Source organism: Staurois parvus, unplaced genomic scaffold (genome assembly GCF_062004578.1).
Source record: "Staurois parvus isolate SC_StPar_1 unplaced genomic scaffold, SC_StPar_1.0 ptg000544l, whole genome shotgun sequence".
Lineage (NCBI taxonomy): Eukaryota > Metazoa > Chordata > Amphibia > Anura > Ranidae > Staurois > Staurois parvus.
In genome coordinates this window covers 6714082-6741912 of record NW_028318340.1, presented here as the reverse complement: position 1 = coordinate 6741912, position 27831 = coordinate 6714082, and the positions used below count along the sequence as shown (strand labels likewise).

The 27831-nt window shown below is 43.3% G+C and overlaps 1 protein-coding gene across 1 annotated transcript in view; it reads right to left on the bottom strand.

The window, feature by feature from the left end:
* STARD13 (StAR related lipid transfer domain containing 13) overlaps positions 1-27831 on the bottom strand; it is a 411711-nt gene that overhangs the window by 294503 nt on the left and 89377 nt on the right. Inside the window, exon 3 of the mRNA XM_089690866.1 lies at positions 2715-2748. Coding sequence (XP_089546992.1) covers positions 2715-2748 — 34 coding nt within the window. The remainder of the gene's footprint in view (positions 1-2714; positions 2749-27831) is intronic.

Sequence of the window (27831 nt, the reverse complement as noted above, 5' to 3'; positions counted from 1 at the left end):
TCTCACCTACACATGGGGGTTTATTTACTAAAGCTGGTTCACCAGAAATCAATCCGCTTCCAGGTTTTCTTTCTAAAGCTTAACTGAGCAAGCTGAGGTTAAAAGCTGATTGGCTACCATGCACAGGTGCATGAGATTCTGAGCGAACCAACTTTAGTATATAAACCCCATGGTGAGGACCTTTTTTCTCAGATCTTAATATGCAAGTTCTGAACTGGTTCCTGGAGCCCAGAGGCTTTGTAGAGATTTGGTTGAGAAAAATCCTCCATTTCATAGATTACCTATCTTACCTGCTGTGCACAGACCCTTCTATGTGTGAGCTGACTAATGCTCAGGGCAATCACTCTCTATTCTGAGAACGTACTGCTGGGTGAAAAGGCTGACTGCTAACAAAACACTAAAAAGGTACAAGAGCCTATTTTGGGGAATCCATTAAGAGCACCCTGTTAGTTAGAGGCTTGGATTTGCTCCCTTTACACTATACAACTATCGAGGGCTTTTTTTTCTCAGAGATAAGGTGCAGGTACTCGAACCACCACTGCCCTCTCCCTGAGTCTTTACCTGACTCCACCCCTACCCACCTCTGAACACTGTCCCTCGGGCCAACCCCATGCCCACCTAGCAGTACTGCCCCTTTTAGAGAATTCAGAACCAAGTATAATTTTTTGGTGCCAAGTGATTTGCATGGAATTTGTTAATAACTGGAAAAAAACAGTAAAATAACAGTGAAACAATAGGCCCTCCCGCAAACAATAGATCCCCCTGACAACAATACAGTAAACCCCCTGCAACAAAATACCACCCCAGCAACAATAGATCTTCCAGAAACCAGCATTAATAGAACCTCTAGCAGCTAGCAATAATAGATCCCTCCATCAACAGTATATCCCCCTCAGCAACAATAGGTCCATTGGCAACTAGAATCAATAGACCCTCCAGCACACTCTAACACCCTTCACCATTACATGCATTCAGTGCTGGAGGTGCCGGAAACTGTGTTCCCCCACGTTCCCACTGAAAAAAAGCCCTGCAACTATCCATTTGTGCCATATAGTACCTATTAATGGTCAGCATTTTCCAAACAATATGGTTATTCCTGTGTCTTTCCAGTATAATATAATTTTAGGATCTGTGTTCATGTGCTTCTACTCATATGGCGGAACTTAAAGTGGTTGTAAACACCTACATATACCCAATGAAGTGACTGGCCTCAGGTGATACACAAAGAAGAAACAAATCCTCCTGTATAAATTGTACCTGTTTATCTGCAGGCTTCTCTTTTCTACGTTCGTTCAAAATGCAGAACTTTACAGCTTGCCTGAGCTTACAGAAAACAGGGGGTGGAGAGCTGAAGTTACACTCTGCAAAGCTCAGTGAGGAGAGTTCTGGTAGCTGATGGGAGGGAAGGGACAAACCCTCCTCCACACAGCCCACAGGAACAGAGTCGAGGCTGTCACTCTTCTGAAGGTCCCTCCCCTGTTACCATTTTTCTCTTGGTGTCAGGAATACTTGTCAGAAGTGACTAATGCTGATAACAGAGGAACAAGGCAGCAGACAGAAATGATACTAAGTGCTCTGAATTGAGACGAGTACACAGTATAGAGCAGTGGTCTCCAAACTGTGGCCTGGGGGCCAGATACGGCACTTTGCTTGCTTTTATCTGGCCCTTGGAGCACTATTTCATCCACTGATACCAACAATGGGGCATAATTGCCCCCCTGACACCAATGAAGGGGCACAATTCCTGCCAATGACACCAACAATGGGACACAATTCCTCCCATTGACAACAATGTGGTCCACTTTCTCCCAGTGACAACAACGATGAGGCACAATCCCTTCCAATGACACAAAAAATGGGGCATTGTTTTTTCCAACTGAGGTCAGGACCTTTTCTACTCCCAATGGCCATGGTCCGACCCTTCTAAAGTCTGAAGGACGGTATTCTGGCCCTTTGTTTAGAAACTTTATAGAACCCTGGTACAGAAGGATATATTTTGTTTATATTTCATGGCTGAGGTTTGCAACCCCTTTAGTACCACAAAATGTCAAGATTAGTTCTACTGTAGTTGGAAAGGTTCAGATAGCTGAGTTTTGCAATTGTATGCCTCAGAGGAGAATAACACAAAGAATCACACCAAGATGTAATATGAGCATCAGCTATAAAAAGGTGACAAAGTATTAGTATACTTTGTCAGCCTGCATATGTTACAGAGGACTACAGACACACTATAGGGTTGGAGTTCTGTATAGCAAAAACTGTCTCTTCCCAGCCAGGCATGCTCCCAGATGGAACACTCATTCCCAAGCTTGACTATTACTGACATCAGTTTATTCTATTCTGAACTTGACAAGCACTGACTATAGCATCAACAACTCTTTTCAGTTTGCTTGCCCTGCTTTTATGACCTTCTTAATCACTAAGGGCCAGGTGTCAATCATACATTGAGATTGGTTCTTTGGCATTAAAGGCCCCTGGCAACTGTATGAACTTTTCAAGTCTCTGAACAGGTCTATTTGCAATAATTGAAAGAGCAGGAACATAGTATTATTGCTGGATAAAGTTCAAAACTTCTTCAAAAACCTCTTCAAATTATAGATGGATAAGAACTCAACAAAGGTATATGTGAATTCACAAATGAAAAGCAGTTTGGTGACTAAAACCACAATATTGTTTCACAAGATTAATAAATGAAACACATTGAATGTACTCACCAGCTCTTACACTGTCCACCACCTCAAAACTGACCTAGACAAGAAAAATATAGTACATTAACACATATAACATTTCTATCCAATGAGCAAATAGTAAGTGTACTATGCAGTCTATTGAGTTAATATGCCATTTTGCAGTTATTTGAAAACATGAACATTTGAAATTAAAGACCTCATTTATAGCTAATTTTATAAAAAAAAAAATAAGACAGAAAAATATCATCATCCAAAATGTCCTAGTTTACATTAATTGAAATCTGATATGTTGCTATACTCAACACTTCCCCTTTACTCTGCATATGTTTCTACAAACCGAGCATGGTAACTACTTTGAAGTATTAAGCACTTTGTTGAAAATGTGATTATTTTTTTTCTTGAAAATAAAATATGCTGTATATTATTTTTAGTAATTTGAACAAAACCTTTATACTGAATACTGGTTGCATTTGTGATGGCACTGAGTTTCCAAACAGTGCGGGACTACCTAATAAGAAAGCCAAGTGCTACCTTCATGCTTCACAAAAGACAAAGCACCTTGTTGCATTTTGCTACTTAATTATTAAGCTGTATTAATGAAACATGGCAAGGAGCTTCATGCTATACCTCTGTCTATGTTTTGACTCAAAAAATTCCAAGCTTGGATGTTCCATGCGTATTCCTTTTTTTGGATTATTGAGTTTTGGAGAAGGGAACCTGGAATTAGGCTCTGGCACATAGATGGAAATGGGCCTGTAAGAGGAACTAAGACTGGTCAGGTGCTGGTGCAAAACTGCGCAAGTTAATGTTTTATATTAAAGAAATGTCCACATATAAATGCATTTACCGCACTTTACTGTAACTTTTCCATGTCATATCATATTGATATACTAGCAGAATCATCGGCATGGAACGCCACATGGAACTTTACATGCAAGATTAGACATTCTGTAGCAGTCATTTCAGCAGAGTGAAGGTACACATCTTTAAAGGATAAGTTCTTCTTTTAGACAAAAATAATAAATGCACTTTTTTGCAGGTAAAAAATTGTGCATTTATTATTTTTGTCTACAAGAGGCTGGAAAGCACTGCACCAGTGATCAGTAGATTTCTGATGCCATGCAGGTCTCCTGCAGACCTTGCAGAATATCTGCTTGCCGTATGGGATGTACAAGCAAGCAAATATACTGACAGGAAGCTTCAATGAACTACAGTGGCGCTCCACAGCACTGTGGAAGTTCAGTTAAAACTACAAGCCCACAGCCACTAAAGCTGTCAGGACTTGCAGTTCATTCATTCACAGAAGTCCGTGAATGAATGATGCGGCCATGTGGGCGGAGCCCTGCAGAGCCCTGCACAGCCACGCTCTTTTCAAATTTTACAGATGGTACAGGGATACTTATCCCCATACTATTTGTCAGGGGGGGCAGCAGCTGCAGCTATGGGAACATGTTACATGTTCCACCATAAAAATGGGTGGATCTTGTAACATGTTCCCACGGGAGAACTTATCCTTTAAGCCATCTTCCCTCTACACCTGCATTGCTCTCCTTGGGAGCACTACAGAGTTGGAACCACTTCCCTATGTATACTAAGTTCACAGCATTAAGCCTTCATCGCCAAGTCACAGGACCTGCAGCTGAGGGTCAGATGGGACCAAGGTGCTTCCTATAACATACTATACTCTTCCTAATGTCCCTTCCATAGCTCTTCCCAGCTGGGCATACTCCCAGATGGAACACTCATTCCCAGGCTTGACTATTACTGACATCAGAGGACTGTCTAGGCCTGCAGTTCATTCCATTATGAACTTGGCAAGCACTGACAGCTGTAATCCAATATATATATTATAACTTCTAATGCTATTAAAAGATCATAGGCCTACATATAAAAAGGGTGATATATAAAAGGCTTATATAGAAATTTTAGGGGAGAGTTAATTTGAAAGCCATTCCTAAAATAAATAAATAGGTGCTGCATTGTCAAACTTATTAAAGAATTCCAGGTATGGCATTTTTTTTAAAGTAGTTACATTGGTCCAGCTTGGATGTCATTGCCCCACCTCTCCACCTTGTCCAATCAGACGAAACACAATAGACTTAATGGCTGGATCACCAGATAAAATTTAGAAGCAAGAAATCCTAAAAAAGGAAATGCAGCCCTCACATCTAACGACTGGTAAGCTGCAATATAATAAATGTTTGTTTTTGGGTTTAATAACACTTTAAGGCTACCTATTCATTTTAATTGAACATTCAAAGCACCACAATAAAATAAGATCCAAAAGGAACTTTTAATGCAACATTCCGCAACATGTGCATTGTGGTGCCAGATAGTCCAGGTCCATCAGTATACTGTACTTAAGGATTGGGGCACCATTCATAATGAAATGTTGTATGCTACTGTCAGTTACCTGATCACACTGTAAAACGCGTTAGTAGAATGCATAAGTGTAACTCCAGCCTGGCAAAACTATTATGGCAAAAGATTACATCTCCCATCTATAACACCAGAGGAAACATCTTATACGTGCTAATATCTAGGAAGGGAAGCAGACCACATGCACTGCAATTAGTGTAATTCCATCAAATTTAAAAGAAAGCATACAATAAACAACTACTCTTCTATGTACAAAGTGCACATGGCACGGCTGAGCTTGCACAGCATTGTTTTTCTGAAGTTCTCTTGGGATTGTACCATATTTTGTGACCGGTATATGCAAATAACCCTTTAAATTATTTATTGTTTTGATTGGATAAAAATGGTTCTGTTGTGTCTTAAAAGGATTTTCTTTTCAACTTGAATTCTTCTTCTACATTGGAGGAAAATGTATGCTATTTGGAAATATACCGTAGTCCATATTTCAAAGACTTGTACATATGTTGTGTATTCACTAAGCAAAATGAATAAAGATCCTTGAATATTTCCTACTGAGAATTGTTTATAAAATTCCTAAAGTGTTCCTTATATCCTCTGTATGTGGTGACTGTACTATGATGGCCTTGTATCTCTGTATCTACATTTCCTTGTGTTGTGGTAACTGGAGCAATACAGAGATGCCAGGTGGGGAACAGTGCATTAGTCTGTCATCGATTTTGACAGCTGCTATACATAACATAGGCTGCTCTACAGGGAAAAAAAGCACTAGGAACAGAGAAACCATATTCCTATAGCCTTATAACTGCCTGACACATGGCTATATGAATATTCACTTGTGCACACATACTGTGCCAGATCTGTTATATCATGATCAGTGCTGAAAAACAACTATATATCTAGGGGAACATCTGCAAAAACAAGCCATCTATCTGGGACTATTTTGATAGGTAATTTCAGAGCAACTATATCGAAGGTGAAATCAGAGATGGTGTGTCCTGACAATATAACTGGAGAGGGAGGCCCATTGGGGCTATTGTACCCATCTCATGGAAGAATTCACTATTAAATAAACTTTAACATGCTTTTATTTATTTATTTTTTTTACTTAAGTTATTGAATTCTTCCAAATTTTCTCCAGACTTACAGCTACAATCATTAAAACTAAACACAAAACCATGGGAGAGCAGCCTAAGTCACAATGTAACTGCAAAAAAAACTTGGGAATGTGGAGTGAGGGGTTGGGGTTATTGATAGAAGCACTTATCCATTTCTCCTCCTCCTAACATAACTATACAAATCAATGCATAGAAGGAATCAATGGACTGCAGCAGATAGTTTGCCAATGAGACACGAGCAAAGAATGTTTGTGGGTGTCCCACCATAGTTGATAAGTTATACATCTGCCAAGTTCCAACACCCCTGTCTCTACAGAGGAGGTATTAGAGACCCATCTGAGAACTACTTCTTCCAGGGCACGGTGACATGTAAGGCCTGCCCAGTCCTAGAGTACTGTGAATCCAGCTTGTGTGATGACCGGGACATTTAAATGACAGGTTGGGCTCACAGGAAACAGATAGACTGACATGAATGTCCAAAGACAACTCCTGGCGCAGGACAAAGGGGGAAACTGGGGACAATGAGAGGGTAAATTGAAACTGGAATTATTTTTTAACACAGGTGTATAAAAATATAATATTTAAAAATTGAGTTACAGTTTAAACATTGTGTTAAGGCCCAACTCTTGGCAGAAAAAAAGATCCCTTGCAGTGGGACTGTGTCTGCACTGCAAGGGTTAATATTTATCATTTTGTCTAGGGGAGAGGATATCCCCCTTTACTTACCTAATTCTCTGCTCCTCTGGCAGACAGCCCTCACCTACGAGGCAGTGATGGACTGCCCTTTGGCGTCCTCACCTCAAGAGCAGGGCTATGGACCCTGCTCTGGTCTTGATGACGTCAGGCCTCTAGACCACTAGAGCAGGGGTCTCCAAACTATGGCCCTCCAGATGTTGAGGAACTGCAAGTCCCAGGAGGCCTTGCAAGACACTGACAACCACAGGCAAGACTCCCAGAGGCAGAGGCATGATGGGACTTGTAGTACTTCAACAGCTGGGAGGCCATAGTTTGGAGACCCCTGTTAGAGTAAAGGAGTGCATAAACTGTGCTGTGCCTGCATTGCAAGGGATAAGTTTTTATTTGCCCATAAATTGGGATTTAAACATGTTAACTCATTTTGTGCAGCTTAAAAAATAGAAAAAAAAACTCTCCCTTTTAGGGATTTGTTCATACGACATGCATTCCTAAGCATTTTGCAGCTGTGTGACATGCTGGCACAAAGCTTGCTAACAAGCATTTACATTAATTTCAGCAGGGACTGTTCATAAAAGTATTTTTGGCATTGCTAAAATTTGGCATGCTGTGAAACTTCTTCCTTTGTTGCTGCAGTATTATCCTTCAGCAGTGTGGACAGGGTTAAACAGAAAATTAATTAATGCCAAAGTAATGAAGCCATCCTAAAGGAGACCATGAAATGTTCATCTGTGGAGTGTGTCCAGTGCAGAGGGCAGCCACCTTGGCCAGTTCTGGAGGACTGTGATTGCTTGATGCAACAGAGCAAGGAGCAAGGAGAAGTGTGGTCTGGAGGCTGCTGAGAGAAAAATAGAGAGGACAGTCTTAAAGCTGGATAGGTCTGGGTGGAAGCAAGGTGTGTGAAAAAGAGACTGAGCTGCTGCTGCTAGGTGGATGAATCCTTACAATAGCTGACCACAATCAGTTGAGAACTCAGAGAAATAAAGAGACGGATAACCTTCTCCCTGGGAGGATGTGATTTGGATGCCTGTTGAGATCAGATTGAACTAAAGAGCAGCCTCACCACCTGTAAGGAAGGAAAAGAGGGATGTTTCAGCAGGTTTGAAAGAGACATCGCAGCAACTTCTATCCTTGTCTGACTTGAACTGGACTTTTTTTCTGAATCAGAGCACATGTCTGAAGAACAAGAAGAGGGTGCCATGGGATTGGTAAGAGACTAACACTGTACATGTTCATCTGTTGTCTGCTGGGAACTATTGTGCTTTCTTCAAGGGCCCCAACGTTGTTGGCCAACATTTTGTTTCCTTCATTATTCACTGGTCTGTGTGACAAAACTGGGACTGTTATAGCAAGTTAGGACTGTCTTTTTATACAGTTGCTAGGCAAATGCAGTTCAGTTCTGTTCATTACTGATAGAATACCATAGGTGATTAACCACATATCTCAGAGTAAAGTTATTGTCTTAATGATTGTTTGTATAAGTGCTGAACTGTACATTTGGTAATCCTTTCTTCTTTTACTCTATGCTTATAATAGTTGGGTGAGCAACACAAAACAATTCAGCGGCCTCTCTGGGAGTAGGGCTACAGTAGCATGTTAGAGTTTTCACCTACCAATCTAGACTGGGCTGTGTTAGCCACTGTATTGTGCTACGTATACCCAAATGAGCATAACCCTTTGTACAGGCCCTGCTCCTTGTGTCATGATTATTTTAGTAAACACTATTTTTGTGCTATTGGACAAAGCTTGCTGTAAGCTTCATATTCCCAGCTATGTTTTACAGGAGAAAGAAATAATGGTTCCATGTTTCCTGAACATTAACCCTTTCCTGTCATCTATTTACTAATTTTTTTAAAAAGGTCCTCCTAAAAATTTAAATTAGGATTGCCCTTTATTGCTGACCACTTCCCTTTGGATGCACAATCTCAGGATTGGATCACTCCTCTGCTTATATAGAGGAGTCAATCTGGGTCTTGAGATGCCGGCCGCATGATAAGGTCAAACACCAGGTGACCCAGGCTCCCATGTTACATGGGCCCCGGATGTTCAGATGGATTCCTGAGCCCTAACCAAGACTACAGAAAATACGGGCCCGTATGTAGAGGTGCTAGGGGGTCAAAAGGACCATAGACCAAGAAGATGACTCAGAGTGGCCTTTGGCCTGCATCTATGCATGTGGAGAAGGTGTAAACTTGATGCTGGAACCAATGACGGCCTGAAAGCTCTATCTGTAGGAGGGGACTGCTTGTGCTGGTCATGGGTATTTGAAGTGAGTTACTCTACTTACAAAGGGCTGCTCTCGTTTCAACCTTGCATGCTTCCTCTGTGCTGCTAGACTGCTTCTTCCCATGCTCTGGCAGGTTGACTGTCCTCCACTGTACTGTTTTGGATGTGAGGACACCCAGAAACAGTCCACTGGCACAGAGGAAAACAGGAGAACACTGGCTGTGACGATCGCGGCGTCAGACCCCAGCCCTTCTCACCAAACTTGTGACCGAAGGACTAGCCAATCTAAAACCGTGCTGTCACGTGCGTAACAATGCCATGCCCAGCTGCACCCTGCACACAGATTTTGCAGCTAATGGACCACAATCTGTGTATCTGCAGCCTGAGAGCGATTGTTACTGGGTCAGGTTAATTACGCAATTAACCCTTCACACTGCCACCACTTTTTGCACAGAGAAAGAGGGAACTCGGCAATATCAGCAATAACACTATGATGTTTGAATAATTGTTTGTATACACAATGTCACCACAGACAGATGTATGCAGACATTTAAAACACACAGTAGCGTTCTTCAGAGACAGGGGTGCTTTAGTTTGCATTAAAGAGCTGCAGAAACAGTTCAACACTTTCAGAAAGTAAGATTTATTACTAAAAGGTCAAAAGGGTGCAGTAAAAATATTTACAAAAAAAGGTGTAGCCAATATATATATAAATAAACAGAAAACAATAGCACAGCAAAGAGATAACAGAAAGGAGTTTAGAGGGTTAAAGTACTTGCCAAATGTCCTGGTTTAAGCAGATCAGGTTTCATGAGCCAAAAGGATGCCTTATCTCCCAACCTTAGTTCCGATGTTAAAAAAGGGAGAACTTCAACTCTCACACACCTCAACTCAGCCTAGCTTAGCTTTTTCTAGCAACTTCACAGTTGCTAGGGAGTTGTAGGTGGAGGTGGTCCACAGGGAGTTGTAGGTGGAGAGCTCAGGCTATGACCAAAGCCTGCACAAATTATATTATGGTTCATAACTTACCCTGGATACATACAACATCCTATCCACGAGTAGATTATTACGCAGAATCTTCGGCTGAACGGTTAGATATGAAATATCCTCTTGAATGGTTAAGGAGATGTAATTTTCGGCTCTCCTGTATATGCCAGCTAGGGGGTGTAATATACAAGGAGAATGGTCTTAACTTGAGCCGTCTGAATATGGGCTCCATGTTTAGGTAATTATGTCCTATTTGAAGATATGAACTTATATGAAAAAGTGAGTTTTTAAATGTAAGTCTGTTTTTACGACCCCTTGGAATGTCTTTTGAACTCAGTGAAGGACTTGGTTTATGGCTTTACCAGCCCAGATTGCGTAAGTTAACAGACATCTAGGCCCCAGCTCAGTTGTGGGATTTATAGCCATGATGCCCTCCCATGGAGTTTGCTGCCTGTGATCTGCATCACACAGACCACATGTCACTCAACAGAGATGGAGGGGGGATGAGGAAAGCTGATTTGGGAGTAGAGATGATACAGCATGGAAGCTTCTTAACAAGATGGATGACCGTGTCCATCTCTGTGTGCATGATTGCTACACTGGCTGCAGGGGGAACAGAGGATTGGGTAAATAAAACTGCTTTTCCCAGTCCCTTAGACATAAATGAAAGTTATGCAGTGTAGGATCTTTACTTTAACCATCTCTTTCTCACAGGCCTCCTGAACCCTGTGACTCCTTTTGTGGTCCAGACTATTTTTTTTTTTCTAAATCAGATCTTTTTTATTAATTGAAGCTTTGATCCACATATACATATAATCATACAACCGCAATCTCCAGCAGAGTGCAGCGTTGGTATCAACAATTTGCAGCTTTACAATGTAAAAAGGGGTATATAGTCATGTATACCGAAGATAGAAACATAGATTCCAAACCACAACCTTTTCCACATCCGCTTTTTTGAAAAAAACTTCAAGACAAACTGGGATAAAACAAAAAGAGAAAAAAAATAATAGCTCGAAATATAAAACCAAAATCATCTAACAAAAACCACCCTTCCACTGAACTGAACTCTGAGAGTCAAACCCCCTAACCTCATCCACGCGCAATATAGTAGATAGAAATTCTAATTCAACATCTGCCACAAGCAAATTTTTACTATATGTATACATCTATATCCCCAGTTCCTATTCAAGAGTTGATGAGACAATAATTATCTCACAGTAGGCCCGAAGAGATTGCACCACTCAACAGCCCGTCCTTAACTAATTGTGTTGGTGCTAATCCAGGTGTATTAACCCGGCATCCCAGATGTTTGTAAATTTCCAGGCACATCCTCTATGTTGATAAACAAGTTTTTATCTAATTAGATTATTGTTAACAGCTTTAATCTATTGAATATGGGAAGGAGGTGTGGGAGATTTCCATTTCTGAGCTACAAGCTTCTGAGCAATAAACAGCACTCTAAGGATGGCTATATAGACATGCGGAGTGTACAGTTCCTCATCCAGAACTCCCAATAGACAAAGCTTGGGATCTAATGGTACATTAAGACTCCAGATCATATTGATCATTGGTATAATATGGGACCAATACTTTACCAATGTGGGACATTTCCATAGCATATGGATAATAATGCCATTATGAATTTCACACCTAGGACAGAGAGGAGAATCCCTCCTACTCCAAGCGTACAGCCGCTGAGGAGTGCAGTAAGTACGGTGGATAATAAAAAGCTGGGTAAGCTTCTGAGCTGGAGATAAAGAAACTTTAATTACATTTTCTAATATGGTGGACCATTCCTGATCTGAAATAGTATCTAAATCAGTCGACCATTGTGTCCTACAACCAAGGGCGGACTGACAACTCATGGGGCCCCCGGGCAAAAAGGGATCATGGGGCCCCTATGTCCTTGCCCAAACTCAAAAAAGCCTATGAAAAAGGTACCAGGGGTATCTCATGGGGCCCCCTACTGACCCCGGGCCCTCGGGCAGTGCCTGAGTTTCCAAATGGTCATTCCGCCCCTGCCTACAACTGAGGGACATTGCCTTAGAAATTCTGAGCACAATGGATTTGTACATCGAAGATATTTGACCCTTTCTTGTGGTCAAAGATATAGTTTGATTAAGTATTACCGGTTCAGTAAATGACCATGAAGAGATTTTAGACTGTGCAGAAATAGCATGTCTAAGCTGTAGGTACTGGAAAAAAAATGTTTAGGCAAGTCGTATTCAAGCTGCAAGGTACAGAAATCTTTCAGTAACTGACCATGATATAGTTGTGGTATATATCTAATTCCCAACATCATCCAACCAGCAAAACCCTGCAACTTCTGCAACTCAGAGTAATGAATATTATGAAAAATACGAGTGAATGAAGTATAATCCGAATAATGGAAAAGGCATTTAGCTTTGGACCAAATTCTATCAATCAACGTTAAAGTGGGATATTGAGACATAGTTCTAAACTCACCCACCTCCAGACATTCCATTAAATTATCACTGGACAAAACACCCGCTAGGAGCGGCTTAATAGTGTCTACATGATCACCATCCTGCCAAGCAGTAAGATGTTGAAGTCACACAGCTATATAATAATAAAATGGATTCCTGCAAGGTTTCCAATTTTATACGAGGAGAGTGCTTTTTCCAAATCAAAGATCGAAACACAGTATCAAACTGCTTGAGAACATACATAGGAATCCAATTTGGTGCATTATGCAGGACATATAATAACTGAGGGGCCCAGATCATTTTTATGAGGTTACACCTACCAACCACTAAGAGCAGTAATTTGTTCCAACTGTTTTCTGTCTGAACCTAAAAAAGAAAGGTTAGAGATTAAGCTGGACATACTTAGACAGGGTAGGATGTACAGTTGTGTCCAAAATTATTCAACCCCCAATGCTGTAAAGGGGTTTAGGGACTATAGTGTACATTTGGAATTGTATTCAGAATCAAATCCTACAAGGACGTTGTAACTACCCAAATGCAACTAAAATGACATCAATTGTTTATGTAATACAGTAGTAAATGGTTCTTATGTGGTTTCTTCATTGCCACAATTATTCAACCCCTTAAAGACTACCACTCTGAAGAACAGAGGTTCATACAGGTGCTTTCCATCAGGTATTGAAAACACCTGTGGATGTCACCGAGCAGCAATCAAGCATAATAAGCACCAATTAGGCAGCTTTAAAATGACTGTGATACTCAGCTCCTTCTAGACATTTACTGGTGTGGTTACAAACATGGTGAAGGCAAGAGAATGGTCCAGGAAGACAAGAGAAGAGGTGATTTCTCTTCACAGGAAGGGCAATGGCTATAAGAAGATTGCAAAGATGTTAAACATACCAAGAGACACCTTAGGAAGCATCATTCGCAAATTCAAGGCAAAGGGCACTGTTGAAACGCTACCTGGTCGTGGCAGAAAGAAGATGCTGACTTCGACTGCTGTGCGCTACCTGAAGCGTAGAGTGGAGAGAAGTCCCCGTGTGACTGCTGAGGAACTGAGAAAAGATTTGTCAGATGTGGGTACAGAAGTTTCAGCCCAGACAATAAGACGCACACTGCGTAATGAAGGCCTCCGTGCCAGAACTCCCAGGCGTACCCCCTTGCTGTCTCCAAAGAATAAGAAGAGTCGACTGCAGTATGCCAAAAGCCATGTGGACAAACCACAAAAGTTGTGGGATAGTGTTCTGTGGACTGATGAAACAAAATTAGAACTGTTTGGGCCCATGGATCAACGCTATGTTTGGAGGAGGAAGAACAAGGCCTATGATGAAAAGAACACCTTGCCTACTGTGAAGCATGGTGGAGGGTCAATCATGCTTTGGGGCTGTTTTGCTTCTGCAGGTACAGGGAAGCTTCAGCGTGTGCAAGGTACCATGAATTCTCTTCAGTACCAGGAGATATTGGATGGAAACGTGATGCAGTCCGTCACACACCTGAGGCTTGGGAGACGTTGGACCTTTCAACAGGACAATGATCCCAAGCATACCTCCAAGTCCACTAGAGCATGGTTGCAGAGGAAAGGCTGGAACATTTTGGAGTGGCCATCGCAGTCACCAGACTTAAATCCGATTGAGAACCTCTGGTGGGACTTAAAGAAAGCAGTTGCAGTGCGCAAGCCTAAGAATGTGACTGAACTGGAGGCCTTTGCCCATGAAGAATGGGCGAAGATACCCGTAGATCGCTGCAAGACACTTGTGTCAAGCTATGCTTCACGTTTAAAAGCTGTTATAACTGTAAAAGGATGCTGTACTAAGTACTAAGATTGAATGTCACTTGGGGGTTGAATAAAACTGATAATGCTGTGAGCACAGAAAAGACATTTGTGGTTATTTCATTATAACTGTTATGTTATATTTGTCTGACCTACAAGTGCCTCTTTAATGTAAATGTAAGCAAGATGACTGAATGATCAAAAGCAATGTCAAACTGGCCAAAACACTCAATTTCAGTGGGGGTTGAATAATTTTGGACACAACTGTACATGAATTCCCAAATAATGGGAGTCTATCACCTGGATTTGGGATACGACCTGTGAAAAGGGGGCTGGAATTGGATCTAAGGGTAACAAGGTGCATTTATCCCAATTAATCTTGAATCCAGAAAAGGATCCGAATTATCAATAAGGGACATCAATCTCGTAAGGGAAAGGGATGTATTGCCCAAGAACAATAGAGCATCATCTGCGTATAAAGCTGTTTTTTCTTCAGCCTCGCCTCGTTTAAACCCCTCTATATTATGATCATCCCTGATAGCCACTGCCAATGGCTCTATCGCCAAAGCAAAGAGCAAAGGCAATAGTGGGCATCCCTGCCTCGTACCTCTGTGCAACGTAAAGGATAAGGATAGGGCATTATTTACCCATATTCTAGCGGTAGGAGCCCTATAAAGCAGTCGAAGCCAAGAGATAAACTCATTCCCCAAGTTGGATTTATCAAGAACCTGCCATAAATATTGCCATTCCACATTATCAAATGCCTTTGTGGCATTGAGTGAGAGAATGGCTTTATTGCCCACATTGTCCGTCGATAACTACAGATTAAGGTATAACCTACGAAGATTAATGGACGTCGATCTATTGGGGATAAATCCCGACTGATCTGGGTGTATGAGTTTATCAATTACTTTAGAAAGCCGTGTTGCGGTCCAGACCATTTCTAAACCCTCAGGTTCTCTGTCGTCTTCAACTATCCATTTCCCCTACTGAAGTATTCACTTAATCTCCAAACTTGGTGTTCTTTTATGGTGCACAAAAATTGATCAGTGTTCACACAACTGCAATTTACTATAGAACTTTTTCTTTAGTGGAAAATTATTCTACACAATGAACAACAACAGTTCTCCAAAATTAAGATCAATAATACTCTCACATCATGATCAGAGCTTCCATAGGATCACTTTCTGTTAGGTCATTCAAATGTAGGACCAATGACTCTCCCTATTTACCATGAAGAAGGCATACTCCACAATCCCTAAGGAGGCCACAGCCAAAGGTACCATAGATCCAGAGATGAGGTGGGACACAGACACTATACTTCCTCTTTGCAGTCCTATAATGATTGGTTTGAAGCAAATTATGAAGTCCACCTTGGGGAACATCCTGGCCATTATACACAATGGAAATTCATTCAAGCAGTGAACATTCGCCCGTCAACAATTTGAAACTTACACTCAGGTGTGAGGAGCTGAAATAGTAAACATGAGTAAATGGAACTGTTTTCTTTCATAATAGAAAAGAACGCATCCCAACACAATGTAAACTTTCTGTGGACATTTATCCTGATTGAAGTTCACATTTTAATCCCTTGTATTTTATTTTAGCACCACATCCGACAGCTTGAGACACCCCATTGAATTTATCTTTTCATTGTGTCACTTAGCAGCAAACATCCAAAGGCCCTGCATTAACTGCATGCTAAAAACAGAGGAAACAGCAAGCGACAGGCTGCACTTGTCTGTAATCCCCCAGCTGACAGTCCTAGAGATAAACCCCAGGAGATAGCCAGGGTCATTACTACATGACTGGCAGATTGACACAGTACACTAACCATAGCTGACTTCCCTTGTGTCACTTGATTGCAGCATGTTGAGAGTTTAATTTTATAGGAATAGGAAAAGCTGCACTAAATGCAAGTTAAATCAGCAAGTAAAATCAATAGGTGAACTGGAAACGCTTTTCAGAAAATCTGTCAGTTATTCAAAAAGGTTTCTAGGTGGAATGCAGCCTCTTGACACATGTAGGCAAGGCTTCAGTATGTTCAGGAAGAGGGCACGTGTAACAGGTAAATGTATAACTTTCCTAGTGGAAATTACTTAGCCTTCAGGCAGTGTTGTAACTATCCACAACAAAACACCAAAAAAGTTTTTGACAGTTTTTTTTTACTTTAAAGTAGAACTATAGGCAAAACTTTTTTTTCATTTTGGATAGAGCAAGGGAGGGTTATAAACCCTGTCAGATTTTCTTTCACTATTTGTGTCCCATTGTGGAGATTTCCCTTCAGTTCCTGCTCCATACCAAACAGGACATAAGAGGAAATTCCTGCAAATGAAAGTGTTACTAAACCCACAACAGTAAAATCAGTCTGTATATGCAGTAAAGCATGCTTGTTATATTCACTGTGGAACCTAAGGAGTTAATGCTCTGCATTGTGTAAAAAGGCCATTTGATCCTGACTTCTCTGCCCCTCCTCTTGTTCAAATGTCTATGTCTTATCTCCCGATAAGACAGACTGAACCTGTAGCCCTTCTGTACATGCTCAGTTTAGTGTGGATAGCTAGAGAGGTTTTTTTTTCTTGGGAGAGTGCATGTGATCAGAACAGGGCCAATCAGCACTGTCCAGACAGAGGTCAGGGGAGAAAACTCCTCCTACAAGCTTTAACCAGTGCTCTGCTGGACACTGATAGTAGTCACAAGACTGCTCTAACTGCTGATGGGAAAAGGTATTTAGCAGTTTATATTTCCTATAATAATTGCAGTTCCATGTTCTGTGTACTGTGGGAGACCAGATATAATGAATGCAGGAATGAGAATTGACAGTACATTCTAGTAACAGAAGTAATCTATACTTATTGTTCACAGAACATTTTGCCTTTTATTATTATGGCATCTTACTAGCGGTCTCCACCTCGGAGCAGAAGAGTTGTATATTGATCACGAGAACGCCACGAAAGGAGGTAAAATTTTTTTTTACCATTCACTCTTTTGAATTTTATTCACGCTGATTGTTTTTTTTTATTATCTGAAGCTATGCTATATATTTTTTCAGGATACTCATGCCTACTATGGCTCCTGACAACTTGTCTAGCTGTAATAAAGAAAGGCCAGCAATCACCCTCCAAGTACATTTTCTTCCCTTTTACCCCTTAACTTTGAGTGCGTTCTACCATGTGAGCGCAAGATAGTGTATGCATACAGGTTAGTGCGCATAAGAAAATGTTTACCCACAAAATCTATCAGCAGAGAAACACACACGACTTTGCTTCTTATCAGTGCGAATGTAAATTTATGAATCAGGACTGAATGCGTGCAAGATTTTTTTATCATGTGTTTTTTGGTGCGCTGCATTCTTAACCATTTGCCTACTGGGCACACTCACCCCCTTCCTGCCCAGGCCAATTATCAGCTTTCAGCACTGTCGCACTTTGAATAACAATTACGCAGTCATGCAACACTGTACACATATGAAGTTTTTACATTTTTTTCACACAAATAGAGCTTTCTTTTGGTGGTATTTAATCGCCACTGGGTGTTTTATTTTTTGCCCTATAAACAAAAAAAAGAGCAAAACATTTAAAAAAAAAAGTTTTTTCTTTGTTTCTATTATAACATTTTGCAAACAGGTAATTTTTCTCCTTCACTGATGTGTGTTGATGAGGCTGCACTGATAGGCAGCACTGATGTGCACTGATGAGATGGCACGGATAGGAAGCACTGATAGGCACTGATATACTGCACAGATGAGGTGGCACTGATGAGGTGGCACTGGTGGACATTTATGAGGAGTCATTGACTATGCTGCACCGCACTGCACTGATATGCAGCAATGATGGGCACTGATAGGTGGCACTGATGGGTGACACTGATGAGCAGTGCTGACTGGTGGCACTGACTCACAGCACTGACTGACGGCAGTGACTGGCTACACTGCAGGGCACTGATGGGTGGCACTGCTAGGCACTGATGGGTGCAACTTACAATAACGCTCTGCGTTATAACAGCAGAGCGGACAGCAGGAGACAGAACATTTCTGGAGCGAGTGTTAGGCACTGATGGACGCAACTGCTGGGTGGCACTGCTGGGATGTACTGATGGGTAGCACTACTGGGCACTGGTGGGAGGCACTGCTGGGCACTGGTGTTATAACAGCAGAGCGGACAGCAGGAGACAGAACATTTCTGGAGCGAGTGTGGAATAACAGCACAGTATTGAACAGATCGCGGGAGAGGGAGCTGTCATAACATTTCTGGATCGGATGCGAGAAGCACAATACAGCATTGAATAGAGTGCGAGAGTTGCCGGGGTTAACTTTTTAAGTTAACTAGCAGCTAATTGGAAGCAAGTCAGTGCTAGCAGCCAATCACCTGCTGGTTAATACAAAAAGTTGTGCTCTTTTCAATGCTGTGCTGTGCTTCCCGCATCCGATCCATAACATAAAGTGTCCAATTCAATTTCAATCTCAAATATGTCCAAAAAAGTCCAAAATCAAAATTTTCAACTTCAATCCAGTAAGAAGGATTATAATCCTAACTAGAAAATCTACAATTTCTGGGGAAATTGTGTGAAGTGTTCTTGCAGGCAACCCTTACCAAGTGATTGATGAAATGTAAGCAGTGCACATGGCAAGCCTGATAGTGAGAAATGCATTTCAGCTTGTATTTTGCAGCTCACAGTTAGCCTCGGTGACTCAGCTGCCTGTGAGTCATGTTTAGTTGCTATAGCAACTCACTCAGTCAGGAAGCTGACAGGCTTTTGTAAACACACTGCTTCAACTTGCCAACTTCACTGGCGATTGCCATCTTCAAACACTTGTAGTTTTAAAAGTATAAACGCTACAGGCACAGTCGCAGTTTAAATATGTCCCTTAAAGTTTCAGGTGGCTGTGAGTGAAGTTTCAATGAAAGTCAATGGGAGGGTGGAGTTGCAAACAAATGGTCATATTGTGAAAACTATCAGGACTATGGCTTAGCCGTGAACATTTTTAGTGACAGCAGGGTTAGCTGAACGTTTTGATATAAGATATGTGTAGGTGGGCTTGAAAATGATAGAGTGATGGCAGTTTACAAATCTTGTTCTGATTTTTCCTTCCACACACTAGCTTTTCTCTGCTGCCACTCTAGTTGCTCCATTCATTCCTATGGGAAAATTTCACCACAAAATCCGCGATATTTCGTGAATGATTCGGCAAAACATTCCACAAAGTAATAGCAATCCGATCGGGAACAATCGTTTTGATATATTACTTGATATATTACGCACGTTTTGATATATTACTTGTCTTTGTAGTGTAAAAACTGTGGGAGGAGTTAGCGTGGCAAATTTGGCTATAAGAATATATTTGTGAGATAACAATAAGTGTTCTGCAAGAACACTTCAAAATGGAAAGGTTGGGAAGAATACAAAGCAAAGGTGAAATATATGAAGAGGTAACACTCCTGGAAGTGGGTTCAGAATGGGGTTTAGGAACAATAGAAATATATGGAGTTAAAGAGACAAGAGAAAAGGTGGAGCGTGGGAGGGAGGGGATAGGGAGATAGAGGTGGGGGTGTATGGGAGGGGGGGATGGAAAAGGAAGGTATATATATAAATAAATAAATTATATAAGGAGAAATTACTGTTTAGATAACTATTTTAATAGAAATGTTGAAACGATTTGTATATGACTTGAAAAATAAATATTTGGTAGGCGGCAGTGGGCGGGCCTTCATCTTGCTGTTTGGAGTGGGAGTGGGCAGAGCCTCCTTTTGCTGATTGCCGTGGGAGTGGGCGGAGCCTCCTATTGCTGGTTGCCGCGGGAGTGGGCGGAGCCTCCTATTGCTGGTTGGCGCAGGAGTGGGCGAAGCCTCCTATTGGTAGATGGGAGTGGGCGGAGCCTCCTTTTCCTGGTTGTCGCGGGAGTGGGCGGAGCCTCCTATTGGTAGCCGGGAGTAGGTGAAGCCTCCTTTAGTTGATTCACAGTAGGAGTGGGCGTGACCTCCTTTTGTTGATACACATAGGGAGTGGACGGGGCCTCCTATTGGTAGATGGGAGTGGGCGGAGCTTCCTTTTGCTGGTTGCCCTGGGAATGGGCAGACGGTCGAGAGAGAAGGTAAGGTTTTATTTAGCTGTCCTCAAACATTTCCTATTCTGGCATTCCTGTGATGGGCCCATGATCCCTACACCCCCATCATGTACACACCCCCATCCTGTACACACACACATTTTATGACTTTTTTTTCACTTTTTTTTTTAATTTGCTACAAAATGTCTCAGAACCCCCCAGACAGGATAGATTTGTTTAAAGCAGAGGTCCTGGAGAATACATTGGGGGGTTATATTTCCATTTTTTAGCTCGCATGGTATTTACGCAGCAATTTTTAAAACACAATTTTTTATGTACACATTTTTTTTTTATAGCAAAAGATTTTTTTTTTTTTTTTTTATCTTTTGCTTTTAATATCCTCCTTTTCATATGTTACAAATTGGGGTATATATTGTGTTTTTTTTAATTCACTAAAGTGTATTTTTTTCACAAAAAATTGCGTTTGAAAAACCGCTGCGTGAATACCGTGTGATATGATGGAGTGCGATGATCGCCATTTCATTCTATGGGGTTATTAGTCATTTTCTAGCAAAAAATAACGATTTAAACTTGTAAACAAAATGTGGCAGAAAATGTTCGGTCTTCGTATAGAGATGGACAGAACTTACAACCGATCCCCAGCCGGCACTCTCTAGGCACTTTGGGGGCTTTTTCTGGCACTTTTTATTCACATGCAACATTTTTTTTTTCATGGGGCGATCGCTGTTTGCATGCGTGTGTTCTCCTTTGCACGGGGGGATGGGGGCACTTTATTATTTTTAACAAATTTTTTACACTGTCACTTTAAAAAAATTACATATCCCATGCGACCGCAATAGGCCTGTGACAGGTCCTCTTTATAAGACCCCGAATCCCTCCTCTGCCCTCAGAAAGCATTCACCCACACCAAGATCGCTGTGGGTGAATGCTTTTGTTTTTTTAAATGACGCCGTTAACATTTGGAGGAAACCAGAAATGGTGTCAGGTCATCGCTTCCGCTTTACTGTGTAATGGAGCCAAATAAAGCCGATCCGGTCTTTGTTCTCCTCCATGACGAGCAGCACCGGCTGGTCGATTGTGACTCCCAGTGGGACTGGAGATCCTGTGAAAGCGGCGGAAGGTGGGGGAGGGGGAGGCGTCTCCAGGGGGGCGCCCCCTCCTGCTGCTTGTAATAGCGATTGAGCAGCTACTTAGCCGCTTTGATTGCTATTACAACAAAGCCGACCGCCTGCTGTAAATAATGGGACCGGGATGATGTCAGCAGCTGCAACCTCCTGAAGACCGGAGATGGGACAGGGGCGGACTGACCATTTGGAAACTCGGGCACTGCCCGAGGGCCGGGGTCAGTAGGGGGCCCCATGAGATGCCCCTGGTACCTTTTTCATAGGCTTTTTTGAGTTTGGGCAAGGACACAGGGTCACCATGTTCCCCTATTGCCCGGGGGCCCCATGAGTTGTCAGTCCGCCCCTGGCCAGGGATGTGACTGGTCGGCAGGTGGATATACATTGCGTGCAACAGATATAAAGTCTTTTTTCCCAGCACTGGGGTTGCGGTAGTAGCAGCCACATATTGTTTTGTCATTTACCCCTTCCCGTCTGCCCTGGAGTTCCCTTTAAAAGCTCTGATTGCTCAGGGGAGAGGTGGTGCTAACACTGACATCCCCTGCAGGTCGCATGTGTTGTGCATTTTGTGACGCAGTGCGGTAAATGTGGGTTTCTCGCACCACATTCTGACCTAAAAGCAGCTGGACTCACACATTGCAAAGTCATCATGTTACACGCAGAGCGCAGGGTTTCCTGATCCGCGTTACACGCAGAGCGCAGGGTTTCCTGAGCCGTGTTACACGCAGAGCGCAGGGTTTCCTGAGCCGCGTTACACGCAGAGCGCGGGGTTTCCTGAGCCGCGTTACACGCAGAGCGTGGGGTTTCCTGAGCCGCGTTACACGCAGAGCGCGGGGTTTCCTGAGCCGCGTTACACGCAGAGCGCAGGGTTTCCTGTGCCGCCTTACACGCAGAGCGCGGGGTTTCCTAAGCCGCGTTACACGCAGAGAGCGGGGTTTCCTGAGCCGCGTTACACGCAGAGCGCAGGGTTTCCTGTGCCGCATTACACGCAGAGCACAGGGTTTCTGGAGCGCGTTACACGCAGAGCGCAGGGTTTCCGGAGCACGTTACACACAGAGTGCAGGGCTTCCTGAGCCGCGTTACACGCAGAGTGCAGGGTTTCCTGGAGCGCGTTACACGGAGAGTGCAGGGTTTCCTGGAGCGCATTACACGGAGAGTGCAGGGTTTCCTGGAGCGCATTACACGCAGAGTGCAGGGTTTCCGGAGCACGTTACACTCAAAAAGTTTAATAATTTAATATTAATGCGGAGCTCCAAGTAAGACAGTTTCCAATGGAATGGGGAAGGGTTAGCACCTCAGGTGGGCTTCTGATGTCAGCGACTCCACTGGGAGGATTCTGCTCACTTCCTCTCTTGCTGAGATGACAGGAAGTGAGGAGAAACTTTTCCAGTCGGGACGGAGAAGACAATGAAACCTTTGAAGCATCTGAACCCCTTTATCCAATCCACCCAAATCTAAAAGAAAACATTCTGAGCGGAGTTCCACATTAAAATTTGCACTTAAACTTACCATCTTTTTTTTTTTCTTTATAGATTAAAATAGAAATCCGAGCGGAAAACTATTTCAGAAAGAAAAACAATCAATCAGCCATGAGCAGGCAACAGTACGAGGTGAGACGTGTGCAAGGAGCTCACATAGACAATACAAGGAGGAGAGACGAGTGGAGGGAAGAGAAAACCAGTGCAATGGAGAGAAGGAGAGCCGTGGCGGCAATCCGAGAGGAGAGAGAGGAGGGGAAGAGGAGGAGAAAGGAGGAGAAAGAGAGAGGACTTCAGAGACTAAGAGTGGAGAGCCAAAGAGAGAAGATAGATGGAGGAGAGAACTGAAGGAGAAAGAAGAGAAGGAGAGGAGGATAAACAAGAGAGAGGAGATGGCAAAGAGACAGGCAAGGGATAGAGAGGAACTAAGGGGCAGACTGCAGAGAGAGGCAGAGATGAAGAGGAACAAAGAAGAAGAGTTCCAGAGAATGCTTCTAGAAAGAGACTGCATCAGAAAGATGAACTTTGACAAGCAAAGAACGGCTTACCTGGCATCTAGTGGAGTTATAGAGGCCGAGAAACCATACAGTGAGAGAAAATCAGAGACAGAAAGAGAGGAGGAACAGAGGGTGAGAGAGGAGAAGAGTGGAGTGGAGGAACAGATTGGAGAAGAGAAGGTCAGGGAAGAAAAGAGTGGAGTGGAGGAACAGATTGGAGAAGAGGAGACGGCCGGGGGAGCAGAGAGTGGAGTGGAGGAGCTGAATGGAGAAGAGGAGACGGCCGGGGAAGCAGAGAGTGGAGTGGAGGAGCTGATTGGAGAAGAGGAGAAGGCCGGGGAAGCAGAGAGTGGAGTGGAGGCGCTGTCCCGGAGAAGAGGAGACGGCCAGGGAAACAGAGAGAGGAGTGGAGGAGCTGATTGCAGAAGAGGAGAGGGTGAAAGGAGAAGAGTGTGTAGGGGAACAAGAGCATGGAAAAGAGCTCTCTGATATGAAGTCAGATACAGCTGTTACCTCCCCATCACCCACACGTGACTTAGGACCTAGGATGAAGAAGATCAGGCTTCCACAAACTGTAGCAGAAGAAGGGAGGACAAAACCCTCTAAATTGCTGGAAGCCATGTTTCCTCATTGGGGGGGAGGGGCAGATTATAACTAATATGAAATAGTCCATTGTTGGCCTACACTTTATAGTGAACGTTCCTTTCCTGGAGAATTGGAGGTGAGCGGTGATGGCAGAATCTGGTGCTAGCACTTATTGCAGGGAGATGAGTAGTGATCAGGACGTGGGCCCTCTGGGCCCCATTGACCTACTTCCCAAGCACAGACTTTAATGTACTATGTATAGATAGTGTAGATGAGTCCTGTGGGGGGGGGAGGGGCGGCCTCCTGCAGCTGCAGAGTTGGCACAAATAGTAGGCCTACCCCTGAATGTTCTCCTTCCCCCTCCTGTATTTGGGACCTTCAGATCTGAGAAGGCTGAGAAACCATACAGTGAGAGAAAAACAGAGACAGAAAGAGAGGAGGAACAGAGGGTGAGAGAGGAGAATTCCAATTCTCCAGGAAAGGAACGTTCACTATAAAGTGTAGGCCAACAATGGACTATTTCATATTAGTTATAATCTGCCCCTCCCCCCCAATGAGGAAACATGGCTTCCAGCTATTTAGAGGGTTTTGTCCTCCCTTCCTCTGCTTTAGTTTGTGGAAGCCTGAACCCTATAGACATGGGACGTTCCTCCACCTAGATAACTACAACTAACTAGTATAACATGACAGGATACTTACTATTGTGATTTCCATGATCTTCTTCATCCTAGGTCCTAAGTCACGTGTGGGTGATGGGGAGGTAACAGCTGTATCTTCTCCAATCAGCTCCGCCACTCCACTCTCTGCTTCCCCGGCCGTCTCCTCTTCTCCAATCAGCTCCTCCACTCCACTCTCTGCTCCCCCGGCCGTCTCCTCTTCTCCAATCAGCTCCTCCACTCCACTCTCTGCTTCCCCGGCCGTCTCCTCTTCTCCAATCAGTTCCTCCACTCCACTCTCTGCTTCCCCGGCCATCTCTTTCCTTTCTTCAGTTTCCTCTTCTTTCATTTCTTTCTTCTCCTCACAGGACCAGGTTGTCTCTGACTTCTCCAGCTCACTCGCTGGGCTCTCCATCTCTCCTTTTTCCATTTTGACCATCACCTATAATAAAAAACTCCACTCCACTCTCTGCTTCCCCGGCCGTCTCCTTTTCTACAATCAGTTCCTTCTCTTCACTCTTTTCTTCCATGGCCATCTCCTCTTCTCCAATCTTTTCCTCCATCCACTCTTCTCCTCTCTCACCCTCTGTTCCTCCTCTCTTTCTGTCTCTGTTTTTCTCTCACTGTATGGTTTCTCAGCCTCTCAGATCTGAAGGTCCCAAATACAGGAGGGGGAAGGAGAACATTCAGGGGTAGGCCTACTATTTGTGCCAACTCTGCAGCTGCAGGAGGCCGCCCCTCCCCCCCCCACAGGACTCATCTACACTATCTATACATAGTACATTAAAGTCTGTGCTTGGGAAGTAGGTCAATGGGGCCCAGAGGGCCCACGTCCTGATCACTACTCATCTCCCTGCAATAAGTGCTAGCACCAGATTCTGCCATCACCGCTCACCTCCAATTCTCCAGGAAAGGAACGTTCACTATAAAGTGTAGGCCAACAATGGACTATTTCATATTAGTTATAATCTGCCCCTCCCCCCCAATGAACCCTATAGACTTTATAGTGAACGTTCCTTTCCTGGAGAATTGGAGGTGAGCGGTGATGGCAGAATCTGGTGCTAGCACTTATTGCAGGGAGATGAGTAGTGATCAGGACATGGGCCCTCTGGGCCCCATTGACCTACTTCCCAAGCACAGACTTTAATGTACTATGTATAGATAGTGTAGATGAGTCCCGGGGGGGAGGGGCGGCCTCCTGGAGCTGCAGAGTTGGCACAAATAGTAGGCCTACACCTGAATGTTCTCCCTCCCCCTCCTGTATTTGGGACCTTCAGATCTTTACATTTGAATTACTTTCTGATCAGTAACTGTTTGTAAACATGCTTTAAAAAAGTCTAATAATAGTAAAGCAGAACACCGAGCAAGGCAGTTCATGGATTTCTGATGGAATGGAGGAAGGGTTAGAACCTCGGTTGGATTTTTATTGCTCTCTGAAATCCTGGGGAGAGGATTTCGCTTCCGTCTTCTCCTCCTGAGATGATATGAAGTAAAGGGAAACCTTCCCAGTCAGGACATCGAGAACAATAAACAACCTTGGGAAACTTTGAACCCCTCCCCCACTCCATCCAAATCTAAAAGAAAGAGTAGAGTTCCACTTTAGGAAACCAGCCCACTTACCGCCTTTTTTTTTTCTTATAGGTGATGGTCAAAATGGAAAACAGAGAGATGGAGAGCCCAGCGAGTGAGCTGGAGAAGTCAGAGACAACCTGGTCCTGTGAGGAGAAGAAAGAAATGAAAGAAGAGGAAACTGAAGAAAGGAAAGAGATGGCCGGGGAAGCAGAGAGTGGAGTGGAGGAACAGATTGGAGAAGAAGAGAGGGTGAAAGGAAAAGAGTGTGTAGGGGAACAAGAGCATGGAAAAGAGATCTCTGATATGAAGTCAGATACAGCTGTTACCTCCCCATCACCCACACGTGACTTAGGACCTAGGAAGAAGAAGAACATCATGGAAATCACAATAGTAAGTATCCTGTCATGTTATCCTGGTTAGTTGTAGTTATCTAGGTGGAGGAACGTCCCATGTCTATAGGGTACAGGCTTCCATAAACTAAAGCAGAGGAAGGGAGGACAAAACCCTCTAAATTGCTGGAAGCCATGTTTCCTCATTGGGGGGGAGGGGCAGATTATAACTAATATGAAATAGTCCATTGTTGGCCTACACTTTATAGTGAACGTTCCTTTCCTGGAGAATTGGAGGTGAGCGGTGATGGCAGAATCTGGTGCTAGCACTTATTGCAGGGAGATGAGTAGTGATCAGGACGTGGGCCCTCTGGGCCCCATTGACCTACTTCCCAAGCACAGACTTTAATGTTCTATGTATAGATAGTGTAGATGAGTCCCAGGGGGGAGGGGCGGCCTCGTGCAGCTGCAGAGTTGGCACAAATAGTAGGCCTACCCTGAATGTTCTCCCTCCTGTATTTGGGACCTTCATATCTTTACATTTGAATTACTTTCTGATCAGTAACTGTTTGTAAACATGCTTTAAAAAAGTCTAATAATAGTAAAGCAGAACACCAAGCAAGGCAGTTCATGGATTTCTGATGGAATGGAGGAAGGGTTAGAACCTCGGTTGGATTTTTATTGCTCTCTGCAATCCTGGGGAGAGGATTTTGCTTCCGTCTTCTCCTCCTGAGATGATATGAAGTAAAGGGAAACCTTCCCAATCAGGACATTGAGAACAATAAACAACCTTGGGAAACTTTGAACCCCTCCCCCACTCCATCCAAATCTAAAAGAAAGAGTAGAGTTCCACTTTAGGGAACAAGTCCACTTACCGCCTTTTTTTTTCTTATAGGTGATGGTCAAAATGGAAAACAGAGAGATGGAGAGCCCAGCGAGTGAGCTGGAGAAGTCAGAGACAACCTGGTCCTGTGAGGAGAAGAAAGAAATGAAAGAAGAGGAAACTGAAGAAAGGAAAGAGATGGCCGGGGAAGCAGAGAGCGGAGTGGAGGAACTGATTGGAGCACAGATGGAGGACAATACAAGGAGGAAAGATGATTGGAGGGAAGAGAAAACCAGAGCAATGGAGGAGAGAAAGAGAGCCATGGCGGCAATCCGAAAGGAGAGAGAGGAGGGGAAGAGGAGGAGAGAGGAAGAGAAAGAGAAAGAACTGCTGAA